The sequence below is a fragment of the Lycorma delicatula genome, chromosome 1, assembly GCF_047948215.1.
Source record: "Lycorma delicatula isolate Av1 chromosome 1, ASM4794821v1, whole genome shotgun sequence".
Lineage (NCBI taxonomy): Eukaryota > Metazoa > Arthropoda > Insecta > Hemiptera > Fulgoridae > Lycorma > Lycorma delicatula.
In genome coordinates this window covers 251,934,981-251,959,894 of record NC_134455.1, presented here as the reverse complement: position 1 = coordinate 251,959,894, position 24,914 = coordinate 251,934,981, and the positions used below count along the sequence as shown (strand labels likewise).

At 28.5% G+C, this 24,914-nt stretch overlaps 1 protein-coding gene across 1 annotated transcript; it reads right to left on the bottom strand.

Moving 5' to 3' along the window:
• Window positions 1-3,411: 3,411 nt before the first annotated feature.
• Window positions 3,412-24,326, bottom strand: Osi3 (Osiris 3). The gene is made up of 3 exons (XM_075354858.1): window positions 23,776-24,326; window positions 5,264-5,617; window positions 3,412-4,066 (listed from the first exon to the last, which is right to left on the bottom strand). Exons 1-2 carry the CDS (start codon window positions 24,296-24,298, stop codon window positions 5,271-5,273), a joined length of 870 nt encoding a protein of 289 aa, XP_075210973.1. The 5' UTR covers window positions 24,299-24,326; the 3' UTR covers window positions 3,412-4,066; window positions 5,264-5,270.
• Between the last annotated feature and the right edge of the window lie 588 nt (window positions 24,327-24,914).

The following is a 24,914-nucleotide window of genomic DNA, read 5'->3' as shown; positions in this document are numbered from 1 at the left end:
ATTCCGAAGGGGTTGTGGCCCCTCGGTCTCCTGATTTATCTTCTTCTGATTTTTTCTTGTGGGGCTACCTTATGGATTCTGCTTACAAAACTCATCCTTACACCATTCCCGAATCGCAGAGCGAAATTTAACGATTTGTCGCTGGAATTCCTCAGCAACGTTTCAACATGTGTTTAAGAGCATGCAACGTCGTATTCAATTATGTGAATTGCATGAAACCACTTTCAACAACTATTGTAACTTACTCGTTTTCCATTAGGTTATATCATTTTTTGAACATTCTGTAGCTCTGTAGTTTATATTGGTAGGAAAGGCTCTTATATTTACTGCATACTTTAATAGTAAGATATCTCTTCTATAATGTAATGGCATTATGCCGGCTTCGGATATTAAATATTAACGGGCTTGCCCTTTATATCTATAAACGGCTGGTGATATACCTGATTCAGTTGTTATATATAACATTTTATTTTCTAGCGGATCAGTATGGAATATATTCGGTAATCAATCTTTGATTGAACTAATCCTTTATATAATCGCGGAAGTCTCTATTACTGAGCCTCCAAGCGATGTTTGATAAACATTTAATAATGTTTAAGGCTTTCTTTCATCTAAGATTCAAATCCTGTACGTATAGTCCTCAAGTAGGAGATTTATCTAATAATAGACCTAAAAAGCATACATTATCTTTGAACTGAATAGGATGGTCACCGATGGTCAAAGTAGGACTACCATGCGTTCTCTTTCTACAGAAGCGTTCACAGACAATTTTCTCTGGTGAAAATTTTAATCCGTTATTCATTGAAACTTCATTAAGGGTGGTGTTTATTGCTGTTGTAACTTATACCTCACATAACTGTATTGTTACTGGCATATATGATTGCCAGCTCATCGACGTAGACGCTTTTGCTGATTTATCTTGGAATGGGTAATATAAGGTTATTTTCGATGGTCGTAAACAAGGTCACGCTCATCGACGAGCCTTGTTGTATGCCACTTTCCAATATTTTTTCTAACCAGTACTATTTATTACAAACTACTGCATAAAAAGTACGGTCGTTCATATAGTGGCCAAGTAATACCGGCAAGATGCAGTGAATGCCCCATTCACATAGTTGAAGCATTATTCCATGACGCCAAATGATATCAAAACCCTTCTGCAGATCAAAGAAGACTTCGACACAGTGTCTTCTACTGATTAAACTTTTATATATATTATTTTCTAAATTGATCATTTTGTCAGTAGTTGAATGAGACTGTCAAAATCTTGCTTGATTTGAGGAAAAAAGAAAGACCTTCTCTTTCTAAAATCAAAACGAGTCAATTATTTATCATTTTTTCGAAGATTTTTCCAATAGCAAATGACAAGAAAATAGAAAGGTAGAAAATAGAAAATAGAACTATTGGAATCGGTCAGATTTTTTAATGGAATTGGAACAATATATCCTTTCTTTCATTGCTACGGGTACATTTCATCCCCTCATTTCTGATTACATAATTCTAAGTTATGCACCTGTGCTTAGCTGTCTGATCGTGACGTAGTATATTTCGTCTGGACCAGATGCTATATTGCTGATGGCAATATAGCAACCCGGATGGCTAGAGGCTCGCCTAGATGCTTACTTCGCCAAGATAGGCGTTTTGGCATCGAACCCCGGTAGCTGAGGTATTCGCTTTTAGGAAGAGAATGGATGTGTGGAGGAACTCTGTGATGGAGTTGCGGTATGGAAGAGTGTAGGCATTGACCTCGCTCCGAAATCGTACCAGAGCAGAGAGAAATAGGGCATATTTTCATTAGAGGTTTATTAAATTTGTGAATCTGTTTCTTGATTTTTAAGTAAATCGAGAGGACTGAGTAAATTGAGTTAAGGGCAAAATTGTCGTTATTGAGATCAACACTTCTTTTGTTGATATGAAATAGTATTCTGATGTTTAAAGACTCAATCAAGTAATCATCTGAGTGCATAGTCTAATTGAAGTTAGATATAGGAAGAGTTTTGTGTGAAACCATCAATGTTAGAGAAAGGCGAGGGGATCGTGCTTCTGGAAATCAGTTAATTTGATGGTTGGAGGTTGTAAGTTATGGTAGGTTGTCGTGATTGGAAGAGACCATACGAAGGTGATAGTAAGTTGTATAAATACACTTATGGAAATGTCTTCCTAGGCATTTACATCGGTGGCATCCTTGTAGAGGCCAAACTGATAACTGTGTTATCAAGTTTAGAGGGTGTAAAAAACGACCTCCAGGAAAGCCCATCAGGGTTAGAAATGGAGGAGTGGTGTAGCGATCGAGATCATCACAAGGCACCTGACTTCCCCAATGGGGTCTGCTCGGAGACCAAGGTAAACGGCGGACGAGAACGGGCATAGTTCAGCACTTGGTGTAGACGCTGATTCAGAAGCGGAAACAGCAGAGACTCCTACGACAGGGGTGACACCGGTTGCTGCCTGGGAAAGGGGAAACAGGCCCCTTCCTTTGTGAGATTTAAGGTGGTCTCTGTAGTTTTGGTTGTGAGACCACCCCAGAAGAACATGGCTTAAGAGACTCCTTAGGGAGATTCGAAGAAATCACCTCTTAACAGGCTCATGTAGGCAGTTACAATGACGTAAATAAATTTGAAGTTCAGTTTTGTCAATATGAACTTCAAGTTAATTTTCCTTCTTATTCTGCTCAGATGCGCTTTCATTTTTACTCACTGCATTAATTGGTGGCTGTATCTTGGACTACCTCTTAGGTTTCGTTTGAGAGAGAGATTTCATTTAATTATCGATTATTCTCTGTGTCATAGTAGCCAAAATTGGATTAAGATTACTGTGGAGCTGCTTAAATAACTAACTATTTCGAGACCAAATCGTAATAATAATGTTCACTTCCGTATGGTTTTCTGTAAGGTTCTCACTTCTTGAACAGCTTCTTCGTATTTTTACACAGGGGAGTTTCTTGATCAACATGAATGCTGTCCATGCAGTTATTGCGGACGGAAGGATCTTTTCATCGTTCCCCTTTATGACTTTCCTCACCACACACGCATGTTTGCGGTCTTACATCGAACCGCGGTATGACCAAATCGCCGGTACCTGAAGCATCGGCTAATAATGTGAAATGAAATAAATTGGCATGAAGTGTAATATCTCTGGTGTGATAAAAACATATTAATAAGATGCTAAGAGGAGTTCCCCCTCTTTAAAGGAATGAAAATGAAATTACAAAAAAAAATTTATAACAAATAAAATATATTTTAATTCATTATATGTACACATTAATTCTTTTACAGAATTTAAATAAATATATATACAAAAAATACATTCAGATAGTCTGAGATAACAAGAAATAACAACAGATAAATATAAATTAAACAATAAATAAATACAAACAATAATAATAAATATTTTAAATGTCACAAAAGACGTACAAATATAACATAAAACGTTATAACATACAATTTAAATGAATAAAGGTGGGCGTCTAAAACATGGAACAAAAAAGAGATTTAGTAAGTATAAATATTTTACAACCTTATTTTTAAAATAAGGCATTTTTCACAGCATTTTGTAATTATGTAAATTGCAACCTTAAAAATATAACACTTTATGAAAAAGGTAATCCAACTTCATTTTAATCGAGATAGCATCAGGAAAGCACGGAATAAAAATTATGCTTAAATTTACTACATGCAGATTGCACATACCGACAAATATACAAACTCCTCATTCGTATTTTATTAGGCAATTTGAATTAAGCAGCATTTTGAAAAAAAATATTTTACATAAATAAGCTTTCCAAAAGTGAAATAATTTCCGCAATTTCATTATCGTCTACTACTTTTCCCTGAGTTAGTAATTATGATTTATTATTAGTATTTCTTAAATAAATAAAATCATTGAAAACTATCATAAATTATTATGATAAACTATCAAAAAAATTATGTTTTTGTTCAACGAATTAACTTAAGAAATTTACTAGTTTAAATTTTTAACTTTTGGAAGTATTAAGCTAAAAGAACTATGACTATCTTTGCTTCAATATTTCTTGAAACGCAGTAACACACTGACTGGTAATTTGTTCCTGGAACAAAAAAAAATATATTTAAAAATACATTCAGTTTACACAATAAAAATAATTTTCGAAATAAGAATCTTGAAACAAAAACAGAAAATTAATCGAAGACTACTGTAGTAATTTCAGGGCAGTTTCTGAATTTTACTCGAAAGAAAGATTAAAAGTCTTTCTTCACCATTATTACGAAGGAAATTATTTAATTGTAATATTAGATGAAATTGTTCTCTATTAGTCGATTGAGATATATTCAATAGTAAGAATGAATTTTAAAATAAAAGGTATTGGAATTTCTGAGCTTCACATGGACCGGTTAGTGTAGAAGAACGAAACAAGAAAAGATACTGAATAACACTTTATGAAAATTATTAGATTATCGTTGAGGATTTTAATTATCGCATAAGTACAAAGTACAATAAGGGATTGATCATTGATGTTTACTCGTTAATAAAATAAGTTTTTCTATAGTAAATTCTATCCTTTAATCTGAAGAAACTTACCTAGAAGTATTAAACATTTAAATTTTAAACTATAGGTTACATCTTAAATTAAACTTAAATAGGGCAGTATTTTATTCGTTTAATCGAGTCTGAAATTAAACAGAATTAATTAAACTAAGTTGGCGTTGTAAATATTATTTTTCAGATACAAAATACCAATCTATCCTTATGCACTACCATTCCTATATTTTTCTAGTTATAATCGCAAAGAGGGATGTAACATTTTTTTAGTTACTTGCATCAGTGTTTGTGCAAAACTGATTTTATTTGATCCTTTCTTTTTCGTGTTTAGCCTCCGGGAATAACCGTTCAGGTATTATTTCAGAGGATGAATGAGTCTGATATATGTGAGTGTAGTCTTGTACAGTCTCAGTTCGACCATTCCGGAGGTTTGTGGTTAATTGAAACCCAACTACCAAAGAACACCGGTATCCACGATCTAGTATTCAAATCAGTTTAAAAGTAACTGCCTTTACTAGGTCTTGAGCGCTAGAACTCTCGACTTCCAAATCAGCTGATTTGCGAAGACTCGTTCATCACTAGACCAACTCGGTGGGTTGATTTCATTTGATACATATTTACTGTAACGCACGCTGCAGCAACATGATGTTTATTTTTCCGTTTTCAGTATATCGATTTTAAATTTCAAATAGGTACTAAAAAGGTATAAAGGACTAAGAAAGTAATTGACGTAATGAATTCTTACCTTCCTTTCAAGCATGCGCATTATAAGCGAGTGTGTGCGGATCACCGGACGCCTGAGGATTGACTGGAACAGGAAGACTGCGGCCCCAGCCGGAACTGTAAGAATCTCCATGAACGTCGCCGGTATGGCTGTGCGAGTGGTGAGGGTGAGTTACTACTTCGTACGTTACATGTTTCTGTTGGCTGAAAAGCTTCTTGAGACCGATTACAGTGGCGAGAAGGAAAGCTAATTTGCTGATCAGAAGAGCTTTTCCTACCAAAAGGGCTAATGCCTTGAATGCTATCACACCGACCATACCGATTTTCATCATACCAGCAGCTAACAACGGCCCCATATTCTTCATTTTACCACGACCTGTTAAAATGAGAGAAAACAAGTGTTTATTATTCGTAAAACATAGTGATCAGTGTAAATTATTTTCCAAGTATTTGATATAAAATAGCGATGAACAGTTTACAGGTTCATTAATTAGATATTAAAATTAAAGCAAAACAACTTTATCCCAAGTTTTTAAAAAGCTAATTTAAATAAGTTAACATTTATCTTTTGTTTTTTTTTTTTTAAGTTAGGACTTTGTTATTAATCCTTTTTTCCTTAATGGTAACTTTCTCTGATACGGTTGAGTAATTTTATATACAATAAATTCACTCATTTTAATTTGAAAGTGTACAGTGTGATTGTAAATTATGATATCTAAATACGTAAAAACAACCGCTTTTATATGTTTTACGTACAAACAATTAGTTTTTTTACAAATTCGAAAAATTTGATTTATTTATTTTATAAATGAACAATAAAACTGTTTCTTATAAATCGGTTAAAAACAAAGAACTCCAGCAACATTAAAAAATTAGAAAAAAAATTTAAACGTCAGCATATGATTGCATGAAAGAAAAAAAAACACTAAACGGCTTTAAGAGGACTCATAATGACGATAAAAAAAGTATAAGATTCTTCACTCAGAAATTCCGATTAAGAAAAAACTAGTTCCAAGAAAAGAACAGAAAGAAAAAGATACAAAATCAAAACAAAAAAAAAGATGTAAATAAACAAGTAGTAATATCAATCAATGTACGCTGTCATAATAAGTAATATAAATATGCATTCTTATGAAAATATAACCGTAATAGAATAAAAATGAACAAAATGTAATGGATACTAGTTCTGCTTTATAAAACACAAACTGTTAAAACAAAGTACTGATTTTTTTTAAGCTGGTCATCAAGCATACTTTCTTACATGCCCGTAAACAGACTCATTTTTACAAGCATTTTAGCCATGGGGGTATTTAAAAATTTTTATTTTTTCTTATGAAATTTCTTTTTTACTCGGATATGCAAGGAAAATAGATATATCTAAGCACCAATAAAAACAGAAAAAAACCCAGAAACTACTGTATAAAAAGTTAAGCCACTTTTCAGAAATATGAAAACATTTATCATAGAATAAACGATAAGATGATGAGGAAACGATATGTTGTTGTGCACCCAAACTTTTCATTGATAGTTCAGCTGCAGCATGAAATTGCAAACAGCCTGTGTTACCAACAAAGTTTTGACAAAATTTTAGCCAAATTTATGAAAATCAGTCCAGCCGTTAATTTAATAATTTGCAGGAAAACAAATCAAATTACACACTTATATGTAAAACCTGCGCTCTGCAGTGTAATTATACTAAAATTATAATTAATACATTCTGTTGAAAATACGTAAATAATATTCAAGAATAAGCTCTCAGCCCGAAGGTTTTAAGAGCTCCAACTGTCCACAATATTGTTACTACCTATAAATTATGAGACAATGGCTCGTTTCTTTCCTCTTAATACATTACCTAGCAAATAATCTTGATTTATTAGTGACAATGACGTAACGTAAATATGAAAAAAATATCAGTCGGAAGATGCGACACTCTTATAATAATTGTAATGATGATAATAATAATGATGATGATCATCATAAAAAAAAGTTTGTAGCACAGGAAATTTTGATTGTTTCACTGAAAGGCAAACCTTTCATTTAAAAAAAAAAATAATTAGGTCATCAATTTAAATCCAAACAAACTCTTGATTGTTTTTATTCAGAAACAAAAAGATAGATCTCAATAAGTGTAGACAATTGTCTGAGTAACATATAATCACGTCAGATATTGCAAAAGATCGTTAGTAACATATCATATTTACGTTTTCGTTCATACCAACCAAATTATCATGTTTCAAACAAATATTACATTTCTTAAAAATTATTAAAACTCGAAATTGCCGTTAGAATAAACACGAAAAAATAATCGGTTGGTTCATCACAAATAACTATAAAGGACTAAAGAATAGTAACATTAACCTCAAAAAATATTCGCATTCCACGGTTTAATATTTCTAAACGCAATATAGCATTTCACTCGTGAAAGTATATAATAATTTATAATCTATTAAGTTTTAACTTGGGAACTTGGCTAAAATTAAGTAAAATATTTGGTCAATTTAATTCAAATTGCGATCATATTTGATGAACTTGTGATCATGATTATTCAGAAAATATATACCGCCAAATACTAAATTTGTCTTATGAAAATAAATTTAAATAATAATTTTTATGTAGAATTTTTTTAAATTTGTGATTTTTGAATAATTTGTTTAAATTTATTGTTTTCTTTTTAATCCTTTAATATGGATAGATTTCAAACGCAAATAGATATAAATGATTAAAATTTATTTATTATTATTAAATTTTTTTTCTTTTTCTAATGACAGAATCATTCCTAATTGTAATGAACATTCCGATTGAGGATAAATTCAACGTTACAGTCTAAGTTAACAAAGTTAATTCAGTACTTCTAATGAAAGAAGAAAATAGGTATTTTTTATGAAAAAAATAAAAACCCTTATGGTTAAGAAATAGAAAATGTTATTTTCCGAAATAACATTTGTATTATATTATTTTTCTTTACATTTATATTTTATTTTTTCTATTTTATTTATTTTATTTTATTTTACCGATATCAAATAATTCTAAAAATAATTTGTACGAATTCAGTTGGTTTATTTCAATTTAGCTCTTCATAATACTATTTTTTTAATTTGCTGAATGACTGTCAAATTTTCTGTATTTCTATTAATATTTTGATTTAATTATATTTTATTTTCTACAATTTTATAATAATTTTACCCGCATATTGCTTGAATAGAAGGCAAAAATAAATTGTCTTTTGACATTTTTGGTTAATTTGATTACTTTTTTCTCAATATCCAAGTAGTTTTGGTTTATTGAAAGAAAAAAATTGTCATTCAATGTCCTCTACTGCCTAACAAAACTAGGTGTTAAGAGCAGATAAGACAAATCTTCGATCTGTTTTATGAAATTCGGTGCATACATTATACAGATACAGAAAGACAATCAAAAAAATAAATAAATGCGTAGTACAACACACTGTTTTCTTACGATAGCCGGGTAAAAGGTGGTATACTTCTACTAAAAATAAGTTAAGTACGTATTAGAGTAAAAATTACAATTAGCTAAATTTAGTTTTGCCGTTACTTAAATTCGTATTAATTGCGCTTAACTTCTCTGGTTAAATAAAAAATCGGTTGTTTTACTGAAAGCAGGTGTTCAGAATAAACTTACTGAAGTACTACATTGCACACGATACAAATTTTCGTTTTATGTGAAAATAAAATGTTTTAAATTTTCGTTTTAATTAAAATAAAGAAAAATCAATCTTAAAAAGTATACGTATAACTTAAAATTGTAGTCGATGTATTACACAATAAAAATTCAGCAGATGTAGATAAATTCAGATTATGTTTTAAACGAAGCGCTTCATTATAAAACAAAAAGAGCTTTGGTACTTTCTTTAGGAGAAATTTGTAAAATTAATTAACATTTATACTTATACGGAAAGCAAGAAATTTCGAGTTCTTCGAATAAACTGGATGAAAAAAACAATTACATCAGTCTCAATGGATCGATTGGTATGTTGAGAGTTAAAATTGGGAATATAAAAAATAGGAAGATGTGAAAAATAGCATTTGTTGAGTGGGCAGCGGAAGGAACTGACAGCGATTAAGAATTGTAGGCCAAAGAAAGAATGTAGAGCCCTTGACAAGTCACGTATGTTTAAGATCAACGCCTCAGTAGCTCACAGTTAAAACCTGATATACGTGACGAAGCAGTTGTACGTGGTGACATTCGACCACCGGTAATCTCTTTATTAAATATTTCTGTAGGATAAAGAACCAATAACAGCCACATAACACCTTCCTTAACATCTTCATAAAATGTAACTAAGTATTATTTTTCCTAACTTGTTTTATTTTTATTACGTGACAGACACAAGTTTCCTACATGTTTTGTATGATGACTTATAAGTCATTCTTTGTTATACAGAATCGTCAATAGTGCATACTTGTGTTGATGGTCCTTATCGATAATAATAACTGGCAGAATATATTGTACAGAAATTTCAATACACTGCTGTCTTTGTTATGGAAAAAAGAGCTCATTAAAATGGTTACTTGAATAATATACTAAGAAGGTCATACCCAAATTACAAAGTACTCTTGCGAACAGGGTTCTGTAAAAATGATCAATGATTAAATTTGAAAAGAAATTTGACGCCAACAAGAAAAAGTTGAATTAGAATCAGGAAATGGTGGCATTATGAACAGTCAACTGCAGAACAAAATGTGCTCTAAAGTTAAACGTTTCCCCTATAAAATATTTAAACCCAAAATATAAATCCGTAGACTACAGATGGAATTTATCTTATGATTCATATTTTTACACGTATTTTTATGCTTGTAATAAAAAACTTTAAGTAGAAAAAATTGTATTATATTTTTTACAGTAATTTTGTAAATATAAATTCATAAATAACCTCTATGCTTACTTATTGCAATGAGATGAAGAAGAATCCAGGGTTTATGACATCTTTATAAGAAAAAAATTATTAGAATTGTATACTATTTATTTCGTTGTACTCCAATATTCTTAATTATAAAATACAAATTTGCATTACACATTTTGTAATTACCATCTCGGTCTTCCTCTTCTGAGTATAGGCTTGCCTTTTCAGAAGAATAATCTCCTTTTGTTTTACGCGGTAATAATTAAAACATACTCGTAGAAATTTAATATTTTTAAAAATAAGAATAAAATTGTAAATTGAAGTTTTAATTATAAACTACTACTTATATTAATTACATTAAACAGAGAAATAAATAAATAAAAATGTTTAACTTGGCACATTAAAATGTTCCACTTATAATAGTTCATCTGCATTTAATTTTACCTTAAACCGATATAACTGCTGAAAACACTTAAAAGTAATATTTATTTCCAGTTAAAAGATAATTTTTTTTAGTAAACATGGATAACTTTAAAATGCTAAATGAAAAGATTAAACCTAATTTGAAGCCTGATATCTCATTTGTAAGAAGTCACACAAATATGAATTATAGTTTATTTTCAACGTTGTTCTTTTTTTAAAAAAATAATGCAACATCCCCATAAAAAAAAACCGCATAGGCTACATTCTATCTTATTTATAAAGAAAATAAAAATCCGATAATTTTTTTCTCTTAATATTTTACTTCTATTTCGGCTTGAATAATTTTGGGTTTAAATCGAAGAATTTAGCGGAGTGGCGATATTCTCTTGTCTTTCCTTCCCGCTCACTACTTCCAACAGTTCATAATGTAAATGAACGATTATTATTTACAGATGATGCTTAATTTAAATGATGTAGTAGAATTAGTTGTTAAAACTACTTAAGCCTTCAGCGGAGAAAATTAAAATTAAATAGTGTTTTACGGTTCTGTAACTTTTATTATTGTAATAATATATACGTAGAAATAAATAAATTCTTATCGGGTACAATGCTTGTTTATTAAACAAAAGTATTAACTGATATTTTTAAAGTAATCCAATTTTTACTATAACAGAAATAAAGTATATCTTTTAAAATTATATTATAACTTTTTTAAAGTTATATCTTTTAAAATGTTGTTAATAAGTCCCCCAAAGCAATTTTAAAAGCTTGTAATTAATATAAGAAAGTGGCTTGACGTAAAGTTTCAACGATAGGTTAGAACTAAGATAATACTATTTTATTTTAAACATTTAATCGACGGCTATTTGACCCATTTGTTATAAGTAGGATAGTAAGATCGGGGTAAATGCTAATAAACTGGTTGACTTCGTTTTTTGACCTTCAGATAAATGCAAGAAATAAACAAGTTAAAACTATGTTATATCCTACATAACTGGTACGAAGAACAACCCATACAATACGTAACCATCCTACCCGATAAATATGTTTGTAAATAAACTTACACATGTAATGAGTACAACATTAATAATTATACATGTAATTGAATAGTCAAAAAATCCAAAACGACTACCGATGTAGACAAAGTGGACATAATAATTTAGGATAAACCTTTTTTTTTCAATATTATTTTTAAGTGATCGCTTAAATTCATTGCATTCATCACGTATTTCATTGCATTCTACAGAGGTAAAATTGATAAAAAAGAGCATTTACAAAAATAAGATTTCTTAACAAACATTTAAATGATAAACTCAATTAAGCCATTACGCCTTTAATATTCCGACTTATATAGACAGAACTTTAAACCTAACAGTTAAGCTATTTTTCACCCATATTAAGAAGAAACTTATCTGACCAATCGATATTCTTCCTCTTCATAACACATTTTAGAAATCAGTCACTTGAAACCGATTGCTTATTCTTTATTAGAATAAAAATATATTCAACAATAAAAAGATTACTATTCCAAAATTATAAACTCCTTAATTAGCAGTTTACCACGTAAAACATTGATGATCTTAAGTTTATTATATTCTAATTCAAGACCTAATTACAAAAAAAAAATTGACACTAATCCTCAAATAACAATGTTCTCACTAAAAGCCGATCCCAAAATTTAACTTAAATTTTATTTAATATGATATGTTTGATATATTATCATTTATACAAAACGTCAGTTGTGTATCGCAAACAGCATTTGATAAAATAGAATTTTTTGCAGTTTTAAAGTAATTCTTAAAAAAATGTGTAAAATCTAATAGAAAATTACAAATAAATTCTCATTTAAACTTCAACTGATTGTTAAGTTTTCGTATGGTAAACAAACAAATGAAATTAATTTTAAAAAAATATGTTCGATTTTAAATAAACAAGAAATAGATGTTAAAAAGAATTTAAAATAATTTTATGAAATAAAATAATAATAAAAGATTGTATTGTAGTCTCAAAAACAATATTTATATTGTTATCATTGGGAAATTATAATTACTTTACTATTTTTACCTTTTTCTCTAGTTGGGTGTCAAACCGGCATTACGTAAACGGTTGATTTTAAATAATTTTGGGTTTCCTTAATTTTACTCGTTATTTTAAAATACCAGTCCAACCTTTATGAAGATAACTTTTATTTAAGTTTTGTTAAAAAACTAATTAACACCATCAAAAATTATTTCTTTACGATTACTGGAAATGAAAGTAACGTTTGTTTTTAAAACCGAACTTTTTAAACCCTTCTTGCAATAACATTATAACGATTTGAAATTTGATGAATGTAAAACAAAACTAACCTCAAAATATTTCAAATATGAGAGCTAAATCAGTCACTAATTATTACACTACACTATATATTGCTAAGAAAAATATTTTAAAATCTAAGATATCTTTAGAAATCTTATGACCGGATTCCAGAATTATATATTTAACGAAAAAATCTATAAAAATCAGTGCATTTGGTTGATAGACTTGAAGAAAAAAAATTTGTATCAGTTTGAAAACAGCTTCTTTTTTAGAAGTTGGTTAAGAACAAAAGCAAGGCACAAAAAATTGATAAAAAGTATTAGTGGAATTAAACCTTAAGTTACATTTTCATAAATGCAAGATATCACGTTTCAGTTTTTGTATTAAGAAATAAGACGTATCCCTTTTAAAAGAGACAAGAGTATTTCTGAGAAACTATTAAAACCTTTCTCCATCAGCCAGAGAATTTACTATTAAAGAAAATTAATTTTTTCCTTACAGACGATACCAACTGACTTAGTTGGTATCGTCGGTATTTCTACAGTTTGCAATAAAGGAACCGTAAATATTCTACATTCTGTGTATAGATTTTGACTATTTATATTTTCCATTATCACTCACAACGGGAGGATAAAAATCTGCTTGCTTTTGCTTGCTGTTACGTCATTTTTAACGCAGAAATTATAATATAGCTCTGTAACAGTTTCACATTCACATATTTTAATATCCGAAATTATCTTTTGTATCGAACTATTATATAAAAGGTGTACGAAAGAAATTGCTCGCTTAATAAATGAAGTGCAGCTTCTTCGACAATAGGTGAAATAAAAGCTCCGGTTATGAGTCGTGACAAACTGAAATTGATTCACACACTTATGTACTGATTTCACAGGAGCAGTATTTCTCCTACATGAATAGCAGAAAAAACGATGTAATGTTCATATACATGGCTATTATCTGTTTAATTGGCTATTATCTGTTTAATCATTTAAGTTATCAGTTTAATTCAGGTTTATAATGTACATCTCAGTTATCGGATGAGACCCAGCTTACTAAAATAACTTATTTTTTTTTACTAATTAAAATAAGACAGCTTAGATCATAATAAAGGAAATGGTTACCAGAAATCCTTATAGGCATATTATATTGTTTATTTTAAACAAACTATAAATATTACAGACTGAAAATGGCTTTGTTTCTAGATATATTTACTCGTATTATTAAAGTAAATAATGACTATTAAACTGACCGATTAACACATTAATTAATATAATAATCGTTATATAATAGTTATACATTTCGAAAAAATACTCGAATTATGAAATTACAGAGTTTTTGAAAAAAACATTCTCTAAAATTATTCATTGTTTTATTTTATTTTATTGAGTTATCTTCAAAATTTACCCAGAAATAAATAAGATAAAACATGCTAAAAAATTTACAAGTATCCCATTAATCTACTGATGTATTTTTATTGTAGTATGTGAAGTAGTTAAAATCATGATCAATATTTTTTCTAATCAGAACTAACAAAATTAAGGTCAATAAAACAAGACGAGTTTGAAACTCTAAAGGTGATACGTGAAACCTACATAACATTGTTGCAACTAATATAATTACTAATGAATATCATACGTTCGAAGTAAAAATAAAACGAATGAATTAAATTGCTCTACTGATCCATCATTAAAATTTATTCCCGCTGCGTGAGTTGAAAATTTAATAATAAAAATAATAGGATTCGCAGAGAAAATCAATCAAAAGATAATAACAAGTTATTTTAATTGAAAGATTGACAACAGAAAAAAAATAGAAAAGAATTAGTCTTTTTCTAAAAAAAAACATATCATGAAATATAACAAGGTAGGTCAATTGTATAAATTACAAAAATCTATAAAGAAGGTCTTTATAGAAGATCTTTCTCTAACCCTAAATATCTTTTATCCTTTCTATTGTATCCCTGCTGGAAGATATATGTAATAAATAAAATTTTTTAGAACAATGGAAAAATGGAGGAAATTTTAAAAAAAGTCAAAATGCGTAAGAAATTATTTTAGTTGAAAACCAGAAAATACATCCAATCAGAAACTGTTCTACTTTGATTCAATATAAAAAAATTAAATATTATATTTTATTATTTTATCTTTTACCTAGGATTAAAGTTCATAAATAATACTTTGAAAACTCCAGTAGAGAGGGTAGTAGTGTTCTTTCAACATCGATACAATTACTTACTTAAGATGTAACTTAGATTACTAATCATTATTCCAGCACCCAGTTCAACAGTTGTGATAATTTTAAACTAAAAAATTTTTGTTTTCTTTGTAATGTCAAGAATGTAGCTATTCTTATTTTTTATGTATTAAAAGTAAATAACAAATGTTATCCCTGATAACAAAACAATCTTTTGTTTAACATATTTTCTAATTGTGTTATGTATGATAAATTTAACAACTGGGTAACCAGAAGAGCTACTACTACAGAATAAAAGTCCCCCAGAACAATCCACTTCTTGAATTGACGCTTGAACTTACTGTACACAAAAAAAAGTACGGATAGAACTAAAAACATCCTTCTTTTAATTAAATCGGTTAACAATTAAATTAATTTAGTTGATCCTCAGTTGTAACATGAATGAAAAAAAAATTTATTGTCTAAAACACATTCGAAATTATTAAAACGTGAGGCTCAGGACATTGTTCATTTCGACTATACCGCCTATGTCAGCCACTGATTTTCTAAATCCTGCTTTAGAAAAACATTCCCCAGAAATGAATACACTGCTGATATATATTCAAATTAATTTAAAAATATATTGATGTAAACAAAAGAATATAAAACGACAACCGATAGTCTCCACTTTACTGTCAATCTACATTTTGTCAATATCTTCACGAAAACAATAAATAATGATTTTACTAAAGAAAAAGGAAACAATGCTTCATACAGTTGTTTACAGTGGTATTTTCTAAATCGAAATTGGCTAATTGGCTAACAAGTTTTCACGCTACCGAAAAATAATTATTTCTTAATAGATTTTTTTTTTTATTACAGTTACAACTTTGTACATACTTGCAACGTTTCATAAATCTTTTTTTTTTTTTGATACGTTAGATTCAATCGTTTACCTAGTATGTTGTAAAAAAAAACGTAAAGTATTTGCAAAATACACAGACGGTTGAACATATTACAAAAATAATTAGAAATTAAAAGTGTAAAGAAGATTATATATAATTTTCTATAAATATTTGGAATTTCATATTCCTTAAATATGCTTCGATAAAATAAGTGTACGAGCCATTTTTACAAAAAAAATCAATGGATAAACAACAGAATTTATAAATTATTAACTAAAATCATAAAAAATAAAAAAAGAATATAATCTCATACATAAACATATTATAATGCAAGTAAAAAAGATTGAAATTAAAAGTAAACGCTCCTGTAGTACCGGTTTTTTCACTAATGACTGTTACAAAGCAATAAAAATATATAGTATTATTTTAACCGATGTAATTAATTATTATTTTACACATATTTTTTTCTATACTATATAATCTGCACACATGTGTTAGGTTTTATTTTGAGTAAGAAAGTTTATTTTTTGTTATAAAAAAAAGTTTTAATAATTTTTTAAGATGAATCTTAAACCTGAACCTCTTAAAATTGAACCTGAAATTCATGTGAGAATTTCTCCTAAAGTTTATCCAGATACGATCATAAAGGTATTTGTTACTTATTCAAAATAAGAAATTTGTGTTATTCCCCTCACTCAATACATTTCCTATCGCGTTATATTTTAATATCAACGTGATTTCATTTAATTTTTAAATCTATTTTCTTTGAGTAACTTTTAGCTAACAAACTGGTACAGATCGCTTAATATGTAAAACTTCATTGATCCTTCGTCGATATCCCGACGTACAAATACCACAGGTTGTGTAAATTTGAATATAATTTTGTAACCTAGTTCATTATTTACAGTAGAAAAGATGTTGAAGAGGCAACCTGTAAAGAATACGATTATGTTAAGCACCCAAGAATGTGGTGATATCTTCTGATGCTTAAATAAGTACAAATGCATGACTAAATGCTCAGCAATAAGCTACATGTGCATGTAGTAGTAAGTTTATCCTACGTATAAACACGTAGGATACAAATACATAAATAATATATATTATTACGTGGTATGTACTTAAATATTTATATTTTTTGGTGGTAAATATTATTTTTGTTATTTATTTAAAAAAATAAATAAATAAATATTTTTATATTTAACGGTGTATTTGACGGTGCCCGGGTGCACCGTCAGGCATGCTTCGGAGGATGAGATGAATGATTTGTAGCGTGTTTGAAAAATGCCATGCCTGACCGGGATTCGAAACCGGGACCTAAAGATGAAAGACCGAGACTCTACCACTCGCGCCACAGAGGCCGGCAATAGAAATATTACAGTGCCATTACATTATAATACAAATTACCTATTAGTAGATATTTATAGTGTGATATGTTATTTTTCAAGGAACATTTTGAAACAAAAATGTATGGCTAGAGAGACTTAAATGTCGAGATCTAGTTTGGTTTTATTTTGGAAATGATTTGTACGATAACTCAGTCTGATAAAACTATGTTTTATTTAAAATATAAAAAAAAAAACTTATTGAAACAAAATAGAATCCGTTAAATAAATCTTCTATTGTTTCAAAAAAGTAATATTTTTTTTAGATGCTAAAAGCAAATTATTAAAGTAGTTACTGTTTAAATTTAACTTAAGACCAGGGAATTTAATACAGTAAAACTTCTATTGAATTATACATATTATGTCAAAATATGAAACCTACATAGCGAATTAAAAATAAATCGTACTCTTACGATCCAGAGGAACTAAGGTTTAAATGGATCAATTGGCAAAATAAAATTTATAAAAATAATCTAGCTACCGAAATAGCTAAATATTGTTAGTAAACAATTCTAGAAATTCCTAATAACGATTCTTTTTTTTTCTGAAATCTGAATAACGCGATAAAGCAAATGAATTGCAGATATTTTACTCAAATATAGCGAAGGTATTGTCCGTATCACTGAAAAACCGTACAACAAAAATTAAAAGAATATGTTACTCTTAAAACAGAAAGTCTTTTCAAATGATAGCTTAAAAGATTTCAGTAAGAGAATTTTCAGTATGTTTGGTAAATTATTAACAGGAAATTTTTACGTAAAAGAAAAGAAAAAAATTTGGAGGAAGGATGGCACGTAAAGAGTAAGATCAACCGTATACAAGCATTTCTTTAATTATAACACTATATAATCTTCATTTGATGGCCAGAACGGCGATGTAACTTATCCGATTGAGCACGGTACTATGCGGTTACACTTGACCAGTGGCGTATGACCGGAAAAAAACCTTAATCACTTAGAAGTTCTTATTCTTTATCCGCCAATATTGGTTATTCTAAAAATATAATACTAACTATAATAACTGTCTCCGAGAAAGTTTATTATGTTTTTGTTCTTAATTTTTAAGTAAAAATTAATATTTACCGATTATTTTTTTCTTATCATTTTTGATTTCACTTTTTTAACTATCAGTAACAAAAGAGACACATAAAAGTACGTTTAATAATTACTACTCTAGAGATGAAAGTAAATATTGTTTTGTTAGAAAAAGAAAGTAATGAACAGATGAAATATTGTTAAAAGTAATTTAGCAGTGGCACTCGTCAAGAATAAATCGGTCATTAAGCCTTAATATCTTATTACTTTTTAAATAAAAATAAAGTATTGCTTCTTACATACTACATAGCATTTTATTATTATTCATTTTTAAGTACCAGCGATCAATAAAGTGAATTACGTTAAAAATATGCTGTTTAAACTAGTAAAATATTCCACTATGGTTAGCTGCACTTATAAGGAAGTTTTTTACATATATTTTAAAAATAACAGAAAAATTTTACTTTTTCATTGTTAAAAGCCAATTTGGTTTTTATCGTAGAAATATCAAATAGGTTTTACTCCTTTCTTTAGTCATTCTATTAAAGTGAATTGGATTACAAGAAAAATCGTTAAACTCAAATTTAATGCCAAGTGCAATGAAATAAAGTAAAACGGTAAAATAAAATAAAAACAAAAACTTTTTATATCGGTTGTTTTTAATTAAATTTAAGAACCAAAACTTACTGTATTTTTTTTAGTGGTTGACATAAATTTATGAGGAAAATACAGGTAATGCACTGTTCTTATATTGCAAATTAAAGCTACTTTTAAAACTTCATTAATTCAGTTCTGTTTAGTAAGTATAATTCGTTTGGATAATACATTAAAACTCAACGAACATTGTTCTTTTTTTCATTTTTTTAAACATTTATTGAACTCTACCTGAATCTGAAATACATTAATTTTTTTTATATTGTTTCTTCTTCAAGAACATAATTAACGGTGATGGAACTTTTCTGATTTAGCACGATGCTATGCGGTTACACTTGAACAGTAAGGTATGATCGAAAAAAAAATCTATTCACTTAGAAGTTGTAGAAGTATACGGCGCTGTTACCGGTTTATTATTTAAATGTAAACTGCTTAAAATATAGATATTTATCAGCCGCTTACGATGACTTTTGATCTTTCTGTAAAAACTTCGGGGATAAAAGGATAGTTGCCAACACTATTACTTGCGGTTATATGAAGTTGGCAGTATCAAGTTGAAAGTATTAAAGCGACTAAAAAAAGATAAGTTCAGCTTTTCTCTTTTTTCCAATTAAAAAAGTAAATAAAATACAAAGCAACAGAAAATTCACAAATGATCCTTGCAATAAATTAATTAGCAGCAGTCTACAATGTAAGTCTATATTCTGTTATTATTTAATCGTTACAGTGCTTTCTCCTCTGCAACATATAATACAAAATATATTTAAAACAAAAAAAAATTATAAACACCACTCAAGCCCGTCCTAATTATTACAGACTTTTTCTTATTCCGTTTATCAGAAAAAAATATAGCAGCTTTTTCGAAATGAAAAAAAAAAATTAATCTGAGTGAATAACCTATTACTCGTAAAATTACCAACAACTAGCATACTATAGAAAAAAGAACAAATCGGATGAGAAAATATGAAAAATTAGTTCTTAAATTGTTGATAAGGTTTCTTTTTCTTGCGTTTTCCACACGAGCAAAGTTTTTGTCAGGTTAAAAAGTTCTAAAAAAGATTACTTTAAATGAAGGTTTTTCATTTTTTACAAACAAATGTCAGATCGAAGGAATATTGCATAGTTAAAAGAACTCGATTATAAAATAAAATAAGATCTTAATTTTTTTACTTTTAATATGAGATTATTAAGCTTCTCATAAGTCGGCAAATATAATAACTGAAAAATATAAAAAAAATTGTACTTTTATAAAATAAATAAACTTCGACCTATCCATTCCTAATTATTAATATCCTGTATTTTAACTACATAATTTTAAATTATACATTAAGAAGAAAAAATTTGCCTCGATCCAAAACAATTCAGTCGGTAACAAAAAGACGATTCATATTATGGAAGTCTGAAATTGTTATTCTCAAATTATTTCAGATCAGAAAATTAAAAAAAAAAAAATCAATAAATAAAAAAAATCTAGAAATATTTCTTTCATTATTACTTATTTTGTTTAATAAGAATGAATTTTAGTTGTATTCTAGGTTTAGTGAAAATTTTGTTATAAATTTCTTAGACGAAAAAAATACTTTTCCTCTTTTTTTTAAATTTAGCTTATTTAGGTACATAAACTCGTGATTTTTATTTTTCATATACCACCCAAAAAGACCTAAATGTCAGCGATAAGCATTTTAAATTTAATTGTAAATATTCTGCATTTTTATTAACTTTTTTCTTGTTTAAATTAATAAATAATGTCTTTAAGAATAGACTGTAATGTGTAAGCTTAATTAACTCATATATTTTCTTTGAAGAAGTTAATAACACGGTAAATATGAAATTTTTTTTTCTGCAGCTCTATTTATAAAACTCAAGAATTAACTTGAAAGTTAGAGTTCTTAGAAAATTAGAAAAGTAACAGAAAAGCCTAATTTTAAAAATCTGAAAAAAATTTCTTTGTAGCATTAACTTACTACGCTTAACTAATTATGTGTAAGGTTTGGCTAGAAAAAGTCTTTTTTTAAATACACTATGAAAAACATTTTTTCAAATTGTGGAAATATTTCATGCAATATTTTCAGATAGTAACACCAAAATATTACTATTTAAAATTTGAATTCTTAGAAATATTCATACAATAATCTTTTTTTTCCTTGTTACAGCTTTCACCCGAGCTCAACCTTTCTAACAATAGCTTTAAATCTGTATAAACAAATCTTTCTTTATTTAGTTCTTGTTTCTTTAAGAGGACTTAAAAAATTTATTTAAGCGTGGTTCTGAATAGAATGATTTTAAGAAGTATAAAAAATTTAGTAAAATAAAAAATTTAAATCTTTATGGTCTGAAACTGAACGAAGCAAACACCCTGAAACTGAATGATGCAAATACCAAAGTCACTGTTTGCAACCGGAGTCAGAAAGGTTTAGTAATAAAGATAAGAAATAGAGCCTTGGACCAAGAACTAGGTATTTAATTCGTATTAAATAACAGCATTTTTACACTTCATCATACTTGACAGAAGAAGTAGAGAAGAGATAAAATCGATAATCGTACAAGCAAAAATGGTTTTAACAACAAGAAAGCAACTACTTAAAAAACTCTTGTATGGAATATTGAGATGAATGGACCAGCATTCGCTGAATCCAGCTTTGAATACTGTATCGGAGTACAGGAAAACAACTGGAATCTTTCGAAATGTGGTGCGACAGATGGATGTTGAACGCTAAATAGGTAGTCCAATGAAGAGATAATTGTAAGACTAAATGAAAGAAGGATGTTTTGGAAAACATTAACGAAAAGAAGAGACATGTTAATAACAACCAATTACTAATCTCATCCCTACAGTTACACATATTAAAATCAAAAGTTAACAAATATTACAATTAAAAACCTTTAAAAAAATGATTATGGATTTAATTTCCTATATCTAGTCGAATAAATTTGTTCAGGTTAATAAAAAAAATGGTATGAATGAGTAAATTTTTACAAAATGCATGTTTTTCTTGTTTGAATTAGTATTTCAGATTCGATTTGTAACCACACGTGCCTTGTCATTTAAAATCGTTCTTGTATTTATAGAATTTCAGGTTGTGATAAATAAATCATTAATAGGCTTGAATTTAATAAAAATAGTTAAAAATGTTATTCTAACTTCAAAGTAAGTTATAATTTCAAAGTAATAGTATAATTATTATTATCATTAACACGATTCAAGCATATGTGATGGTTAAAATATATTTTAACGAAGTATATTTTTGTGCTTAATACCTTAGCGCATGTAATTTGAAGTCCATTTAAAATCCTAAAATAAATTATAATTTTAGGTCAGGAAAGCATCAATGCTTTCCTAAATTTAATAACTTATACCTGTACGTAAGAAAATTAGCGTTATTGTGGTTAATCTACGATTTAAAAAACAAAGAATAGAAATGCTCGTTAATAGCTCAAATAATAAAATATAACAACTGAATTCTTTCTATTTTCCATTTCGAATGAAATAATAGCTACATTAAATAAACACATGCGCGCGCGCATACACACACACACTTAATTAAAAATACTAGTATAAGAGATGGTGCATGTTAGAAACGGCACCTACGTCAAGAATGTGTCGATCATTCCCCAGAGAATACAAGATGCTGGGAAATTTCGAACAATGAGAAAAGTGATCATTATAATATTATCATATTTCTGTCATTCTAATATTATCATCATAAAAAAGCTTTTTTATAACTTTCATAAAGAGTAATGTGTTAGAAATAGTAAGTTGTCTTTAGACAAAATATTAACACTGCTAGTAAAGAAAATATAATTTTGAACAATTTAGATGAATAAATCAATACTTAGTACAACCATTCTTTACTATTTTATTTAATTACTTAGATGATTTCTTTATGATTTACGTATCATAATTAGAAGAACATTTTTCAAGAACAAAACAAAGAACAACTTATCACTATTTCTTGAGCAAAGACAAAATATTATAGAAAAAAATATTACTCAATGAATCATTAAAAATAATACTGATTCACTCACAGATAAATAATAGTAATTTCCGAACTTTGGTTTCACTGGTTTGTGACGTCAGTTAGTAACTGATTTAATTATAGCAAATTTAATATTATAGCTTGATTTTTTTATTATAATAAAATTAAAAAGTCAATAAAAAAAAGAAAATCAAACTTGTAGATTTGTTTTATTAATTTATGGTAAGAATTATTAGTAAATCCAAGAGAAAACTTAATTTTCTCGGAAAATTTGAAATACCCATTTAATAAATATTTACTTGGAAATGAAGAAAACATTTTGTATTTTTAATTGTGAATAATACTGAAGATATTATACAGCACATTTATTTTCAACACTTATTTACTTTTAAGCCTTAAATTAAGTTTGTTTTTTTAATTGTGGGTAAATAAGTGTTTACTTTTTCTGGTTTATAAAGTTATGTTATTAGATTATTAGTTTCTTAACTAATGAAATCAGTTACTTATTATAGAGTGAATTTGTTTTTATTGCATGAGAATGCTTCAGATAATATATTTATAAAGGTTCTAACAACTTATTTTTAATGAAATAATTTCTAAGTTATATTTAATTATTTATTTACACTTTTAACAAATAAAGTTGATATTAAAAATGCTACAATTTTAATGCTGGTTGTGAACCATTGGTAAAAACAATCATAATTAAATCATAATAATTAAAAATAAAATCATAATTAAATTAATAAAATTAAATCATAATAATAATATTATGATTTAATTATTACCGAGTTTTTATTAAGTTTAAACATTTAAAAAAAAATTACTCACCGGTTTCCTGTAAAGCACGTCCTGCACGAATAGACATGCCGAAGTTAAGAGTTCCCTCCTGATCCGGAGTAGCTGACACTACGAGATCGGCGTCAGGAAGTACATTCCATTTTAAGGAACGAGATCGTACGAAACTCCAAATCTTTTCGGCGACCAACTGACCCATGAGGTCGTCTTCACTGATATCGTTGTCATCTCCCTTGAAACCCCGAGCCAACGGTGTTTCTTGAGGTTCCAATATAGGTGAAGTTTGTGAGATGACAATCGAATCTGTGAGTTTTAAATCGCTCTTTTTCAAAAGACGGTTCATATAAGTAATGAGCTTCAGCATTACACAAGAAGTGGTGTCACGTTGACTGCACTTGATATTTAATTTTTGTAAAAGTGTATCCTCCGTGGGTGCTTGTAATTCGTTATCCACCGTCCTTGAAGAAGAGTACTTGTCCTCGGACATCTTCTCTAAGGGCGACCCCCTCCCTCCTGCTACAAGAACGACCACAACTAAAACAAGAGCGCGCCTCATCCTGACTGACCTTCCGAAACGAACCTCTAAGCGGACAGCGGGGAAATGGCCTCGACGGCCGGACGCGGCCTCTTTTATTCATTATCTCCTATCTCCCGTTTCATTGTCAAGTACACGCTCTTCCCCTTTCTGGTTGTTTACTTTGTTTCTGTGTCGTACGACTCCCCACTCTCACCGCTCGACTGGTTTTCATTTCAAAAACTCGCTCCTGTTTTGCTATCGTGCATTAGTTCGTTATGTAGCAAAACGACATTCCGTGACGAGTCCGAATGTAGAATTTCGTTTAACGCTTTTGACAATGTACTTTTATCGATAAATTTTACCTACGTACTTCAGAAATATTACTTGTTCTGCCAAATGAGTAAATATAATTAACAAAACAGTAAAATACAAAATATAAATAGAATAGTGAAATACGTTAGTTAACTGTAAAAAAATACGCACGTTTAATTATCATTGGATAATTTTATTCTTAATCTTGTCTAAGCAAAATAATTACATAAGTTATAAGAAAAGTAACTCACTGCCATAATAATCAGTACCTTAATGTCCCAATTTTCTTTCAGAATCCTAATTATTCCTAACCTAACATACACCCTTATTCATGTTAAGCAAA

Coding starts and splice junctions, on each gene's coding strand:
- Osi3 (XM_075354858.1), bottom strand. CDS start 24,298: ATGAGGCGCGCTCTTGTTTTAGTTGTGGTCGTTCTTGTAGCAGGAGGG. Junction 5,618..23,775: donor ACGTGCTTTACAGGAAACCG/GTGAGTAATTTT, acceptor TCATTTTAACAG/GTCGTGGTAAAATGAAGAAT.